This window comes from Saimiri boliviensis, chromosome 7 (assembly GCF_048565385.1).
Source record: "Saimiri boliviensis isolate mSaiBol1 chromosome 7, mSaiBol1.pri, whole genome shotgun sequence".
NCBI lineage: Eukaryota > Metazoa > Chordata > Mammalia > Primates > Cebidae > Saimiri > Saimiri boliviensis.
In genome coordinates this window covers 19,301,083-19,307,223 of record NC_133455.1, presented here as the reverse complement: position 1 = coordinate 19,307,223, position 6,141 = coordinate 19,301,083, and the positions used below count along the sequence as shown (strand labels likewise).

The window sequence follows — 6,141 nt, the reverse complement described above, 5'->3', positions numbered from 1 at the left end:
GAGCTGGGTGCACGGAGGAGCTGGGTGCGGGGAGGAGCTGGGTGCTGAGAGGAGCTGGGTGCACAGAGGAGCTGGGCGTGGAGAGGAGCTGGGCGCAGGGAGGAGCTGGGCGTGGAGAGGAGCTGGGTGTGGAAAGGAGCTGGGTGTAGCTACTGCAGTGAACTGATCAGGGGCTGCCTCCCTCGGAGAGGAAGCAGAAGTTAAGCCGGGGGCGGCCAAACTTTTGGCTTCCCTAGGCCACATTGGGAGAATTGTCTTGGGCCACACATAAAATACACTAACACTAGTGATAGCTGATGAACTTAAAAAAAGAAGAAAAAAAATCGCAAAAAAAAATGTCATGTTTTAAGGAAGTTTACAAATCTGTACTGGGCCACATTCAAAGCTCAAGCTTGGGCTGGACAAGCTTGATTTAAACTAAGATCTCAGAGGAAAATAAAAAGGAGCCACACAGGAAGACTAGGGGAAGGGCATCTGGGCAGAGGGAAGAGCCAGGGCCAGGGCCCTGGGGTGGGAGGCCGCCGGGAGGAAGGCCGGGGACAGCGGGTGCAGGGTCAGGCCAGTCGGGCCACAGTGTGGAGGTGAGCAGTGGGGCTTGACTTGCCACGTGTTGGGGAGGCCTCAAGGGTTTGAAGCTGCAGATTGACACGATCCAGCTCACGGATCAGTCAGGCCACACTGGCTGAACCAGAAGAGAGATGAGGGTGGGCGCGGCATGAAGGGCACCCCGAGACCTCTGTGGGAGTGGCCTCCACTACTCCCGTGTGCTTACAGCCCTGCCCCTTCCCGACAGGACCGCCGGGGCCGGGCTCAGACACGGTCTCTTGCCTGCCTGACTCCCCCTCGCCAATTCTGGGCCAGGCCTGGTGAGAGGCTGGAAGCTCTCCCTCCTCTTGCCACGTTTCATTCTCCTGCAGTTCCCGAACCTGCTCCGCTCGCTGGCTTTTTCTTTTGGCCACAGGGAAGGCAGCTACGCGGGAGGGGCAGGATGGCCCTGATTCTCATCACTCCACCGTGTGAGCTCGGGAGAGTGGTGAACCGTTACGGAGCCCAGGCAGCCCCAGTGCAGAGCCCATGCTTGTTCACCCTGCACCAAGCCCCGGATGGGGCCGAATCCTGGTCTGGGGGAGGTTCTAGAAGCATCCTCCTGGCCAGTTAAGTTGGTGCCAAAAGATGCCTGCCTCTGCGCCAGGCCCATGGGTCTACATCTTATTTCTGGTGACCAGCTGGCCATCCCCACTGGCTCCGGTGGTGTGGAAACGTGAGGACAAATTGTAGAGACCAGAGGTTCAGCCAGAAGGAGCCACGTGCCGCCGAACAGGATGAGCAGTGGGAAGGCACGAGGTCGGTCTCCAGCCCTTTCATTCTACAAGACCCACAGCAACTTGGGAGCCTGGTCACCTGAGGGTCGGCCTGGGTGTGGTTTAACAGCAACCTCACTGCTCAGCCCCCACATCCTGAAGGCTGGTCAATATGACTCTGTGAGCCACTCCATTCTAAAAGCTGGAGAATATGGCTGGGCATGATGGCTCACACCTGTAATCTCAGCACTTTGGGAGGCCAACATGGGAGGATCACTTGAAGCTACAGTGAGCCATAACTGTGCTACTGCGTCCTGTCCCTGAAAAACTTAAAAACAAAGGGTTGGGGAACAAGCCATTCTGTGTTTTTTGTTTCCATGAATTCTCAGGGATGAGCTCGGATGGCTAAGGGGGCGTCTGCCCTAGAGGACACGAGGCACAGCTTGGTCTTGCAGGCTGCCAGCTCCATGTGGCCTTGCCTGGGCTCTGGGCCACTCCGAAAACTGGGTGAAGACCGGAACCTCATCCCCACCAACATGCACAGACCACGTTTTATGCACAAAGCCTGACGATTCCCGAACTCTTACTTAGAGCCCCACCCAGTGACTCTAAATGAAGCAAACAAAAGTGCTGATGAGAATCTTCTCTGGGCTTTGCTTGGCTTGACTCACTTAATTCTGGCACCATCTATTTGAGGTAGGCACAATGATCACCCCCATTTCCTAGAGAGAAAAACAGAGGCTCAGACAGGCTATCATTAGTCTGAGGTTACACCTTGGGCAAAGGTGACGTCCGGACTCAACCCAAGGTGAGATGTGCCGCAGTTGTTGCTCTGCCCTCTCCAGCTTGCCCTCTGGCTGCTGCTGGCACAGGCCCTTCCAGGCAGAAGGCTGTGTCTCAGGCTGGAGGAAATGTGCCCACAGGTGCCTGAGAGAAGCCTGGGGATGCTGCTGGCCAGTGGAGAGGACCTCGATGCGTTTCACAGGGCTCCAGGCCCATGAGTAGAACGCGGCCGCCAGGAGTGACATCATTCGGCTCAGCAGGAGAGCTTGGCATCTGGGCTTGGAGCTTGATGCTTCGTGAGCCACTGGGAGGCTTCCCTGGGTGACAGAACCAGGGCTTGTGGTCCCAAGCGACACGGATGGGTGGGACAGAGGCCAGGTCTCAAGCCGTGAACAGTCCCTTAGAAAGATGTAGGTGGGAATTCTAGCTCAGCAGCCCTGGAGCGGGAGGAGGAGCAGGGCTCAGCATCGTGCCTGGCACTCTTCATGTATTATTGTGTTGATTTCTCTCTAAAACTGTATGAGGTTAAGAACCAGCTAGAAATGGGAAGGCTGGCCCCAGGAGGTAGGAAACTGGGCCGGGGTCTCCCAGCTTGAGCTTGGACATGCAGTTTCATGTCCAGGCAGCCTGAGGCCAGATAGCTGGCCCTCGTCCCCTTACTCTCCTGGGGTGGGACGGGGGAGCAACGGTCCTCGCTCCCCACGTAGCTGGCCCCAAGCATCTCATCCCAACACGGCTGCACCCTGCCCTCCTCCCTTACATTCTTCTGTGCCTGCTACAGAGCAGGTGCGCAGTCAACGTCTACTAGAACGCGTCACCGGTGAAGCCTGGGAGCCCCGGGCCGCCGGGCAGTGGCCTAGGCCTTCCTCATTCCCTGTCCCCTCCGACCTTGGACCAGTGCAGGGCGGGGCCGCCTGCTGCTCCCCCCACATAGTGGGGAGTGCAGAAGCTGGAGCGCCTGTCCCCAGGGCCCCGGAGCCACGCACCCTCTCAGCGCCAGCTCACAGCTGAAGGGTCTGCTCCTCGCTGTCGCTGTCACTGCCTTCCAGCTGCTCCAGGATCTCGTCCAACACCACAGACCGCTTTTTCTTCGGGGGCTCTGTGGGAGCCCAGATGGCAAGAGAGGAGAAAAGAACAGCCGAGAGGGTTGTGAGGCAGGAGGAGAGAAATGACAGAGGAAGGAGGGAGAGGGGAGATATGAGACAGAAGAGAAGCCAGAGGATGCAAGAGAGGGAAGTGGGGAGAGAGCGGAGGGAGAGAAGACACAGAGGGAGGGGAGGGAGGGTGGCAGAATAAGGAAAGCCGAGCAGGGGAGAGAGTCAAAGGGGGTGATGAGGAGGAGAGAGAAACACCAGGGTTAGTCTCAGCATCACCATGGTGGGGCTGCCTCCCTCGCACCCCCAGAAACTCTCCTGCTTCCCTGGCCATACCCTCCCCATCTTCCACCCACAGGGGAAAGGATTCCCTCGAGAAAAAGAGGGAGGGGGCCTCCTGTGCTGCTTCCTCCCAGCAGGTCAGAGCTTGGCTTGGAGGAAGCCGAAACCCTTCGGAGAGGCTGAGCCAAGCTGTGGGCTGGGGAAACAAGTGGAAGCTGCTTCTGTTTTCTCGGAGGTCGGGCTAATGATGTAGCGCGTGGCTGGCATACAGCAGGTGCTCAATAAGTGGCGGGTGAACAGAACAAATGCAGAGCGCAAGGATTCCAGAGGAGGCATGGAAGGAATGGCAATTAGGATGGCTTTGAAGTGGAGGATGATTTGACTCGGGCTCTGGAGAATGCAGACATTTTCTGTGCGGAGAGGGGACTCAGGGTCATGAAGAAAGCACGGAGGTAGGAAGCGGCACGTGGGCCGGCCCCACAAGCAACTCCCAATTAGGCACCATCACGAGCATGGCTCCACTCCTGTCAGGAACCCCACAGGCAGGTGGTAAACTACCTCTTGCTGGCGAGGGAACTGAGGCACAGACAGGCAGGTCTGTGGTCACCCAGCTAGGAGGTGGTGGAGCCAGGATTTGAACCCCAGTCACACCGAAGCCCAGTCTTTCTGCTTTTCATGAAAGTCTCTGGCACTGGCCAGAGAACTCCGAGGAGATCAACGGAGGCAGGAGAGGACACGTGAGGCCCCTTGGCCCTCTGGGAAAGAAGCGAGGCTGGGGGAGGCTGGGATCCAGGCTGGCTTCCTCTGTCAGTCCCTCTGCTAGTCTAACCACCCATCAGTGGGCCGCCTAACTTGCAGTAAGGCTTGATTTGTACAGAGGCAGCGTAAAGAGGCTGTCCAAGTCTCTCACTTTCCATGGCTCAGACACCTCCGCCAATATATCATCCTGAGGTCCTTTACCTCCATCTCTCCGCAGGCTGGGAGCTCCCTGGAACTCACAGCAGCGGCCTCGCCCTTTCTACTGAGACCTCCCAGGGCCAGCACAGGGCCTGGCCCAGAGATGAAGCCTTGGTTCCCCTCTGCGTGGTCCTGCGCGAGTGACTTCATCTCTCTGAGCCTGTTTCTTCAATCTCATCCCTCCCAAATCAAGTCAAACACTGCCCCCGTTTCTCATCATCTCCACGGCTGTATTCCTGATCCAAACAGCTCTCACCCCTCACTAGAGACCCTCCTCCCACCAAGGATCTCCCTAAAACAGTGCATCAGATCCAGCACTCCCTAAGGAAGCCTCAAGTCCTCCGGAGGCATCACTGCAGCGGGCCCACCTGCCCCTGCTCGAGACCTTTGCACCAGCAGCACCCAGATCTCCCTCCACACCTGAGCTCCAATGCCGCCCCACCCCCTGACACTTTTTAGTACCCACGCTACTGCAGACCTTTCTTTGTGTGGGATGTTGTCCCGCTCACTGTGTCCCTGGCCTTAGCACACTGCCTGGCACCTAGCAAGTGCTTGTGAAATATCCCGGAAAGGGGAGCGAGTGACTGGAGCAGGGTGAGAGAGAGAGAGATGGCAGAGCCTGCCCCACGGCGAGGGTGTGGGAAGTGTGGGAGGCCCCCGCCTGGCTGCCACCTGGGAGCCTCAGGCCTGGCAGCTGTACCCATCATTGGTAATCATGAAAAGGGAGAGGGGGACGGGGTGGGCTGGGGTGGTGGGGTGGCGGCCTAGGGCTCAGACACGCTTTCTCTCCTTCCTCATGCCCTCCTAGACGCTGTCAGTTTCCTTGTAATCGCCAGCCCTGGAGGTGCACAATGGCCTCTGGAAATGGAATCTGTGGGCAGGTAATAGGAGTTAGAAAATAGAAATGCAACAAACTAGGGCCTGCAGGTGACAGCTGCTGCCCCTCCCATCTGCTAACACGGGTGGAGGGAGGCAGCTCACTCCTGGGGTGGGGGTCCCTGCCTCCCTAGGCCAGGCCTGGCCTGGAGTCTAAGGGGTGGCCAGCGATGGCGCCAGCTGCCTTCTTCCTGGGATTTTTTTGTTCTCTCCCACATCCTGACAACTCGAGGGGCTGGCTCGGGGGCAAGTTCCAGCCCCATCAATTGTGTTGGCTCAACCCGGACTCAGACTCGGTGCTTCTTCCCCGAGCTCCTGCATCCCTGGGCCCCACCACCACCACCTCTGGCTTCCTCTGCCTCCCTCCCAGGAGCCTAGTCTCCAACAGCAGCCAGGGGGAGCTTGCTAAATCTTCCATCACAGCATGCCCCCTCTTTGCTCAAGCCTCCATGGGCACCATCTCACCTGGGGAAAGCTAAAGCTGTCAGCTGCCAGGGCCACTGAGCAGGCCCTGCCACCTCTGCTTCGCTCCCACTCTGCTTCAGGCACACAAGCCCCTTCCTGGCTCCTGGCCTCCAGCACTCCCACCTCAGGGCCTCGCATCTTTTGTTCCCTTGGTCTGGAATGCTCTTCCCACAGAGACACTCAGGGGCCTTGGCTTTCCAGCGAAGTGTCCCTCCTTATTTAAAATCCCAAGTCCCCCGGAGTGCCCTGATGGACACTTCCTCACCCCTTTCCTGTCCACTTCTCCCACAGCACGTCTCCCCATCTCACTGTGTCATGTTTCCCCCTGACTATCTGTCTTCCTGGCTGGAACGTCAGCTCTAGGAGGGCAGGGGTTTCTGTCT

The 6,141-nt window shown here is 58.2% G+C and overlaps 1 protein-coding gene across 2 annotated transcripts in view; it reads right to left on the bottom strand.

Moving 5' to 3' along the window:
- Window positions 1–323: 323 nt before the first annotated feature.
- RBM19 (RNA binding motif protein 19) overlaps window positions 324–6,141 on the bottom strand; it is a 143,456-nt gene continuing 137,638 nt past the window's right edge. Inside the window, exons 24-25 of one of the 2 annotated variants that reach the window (XM_039472191.2) lie at window positions 3,071–3,183; window positions 324–2,521 (exon numbers count right to left, since the gene is read on the bottom strand). In XM_039472191.2, coding sequence (XP_039328125.2) covers window positions 3,086–3,183 — 98 coding nt within the window. In that variant the 3' untranslated portion in view covers window positions 324–2,521; window positions 3,071–3,085. Of the gene's footprint in view, window positions 3,184–6,141 lie in introns of both variants that reach the window. The other variant, XM_039472190.2, reaches the window with a different exon arrangement.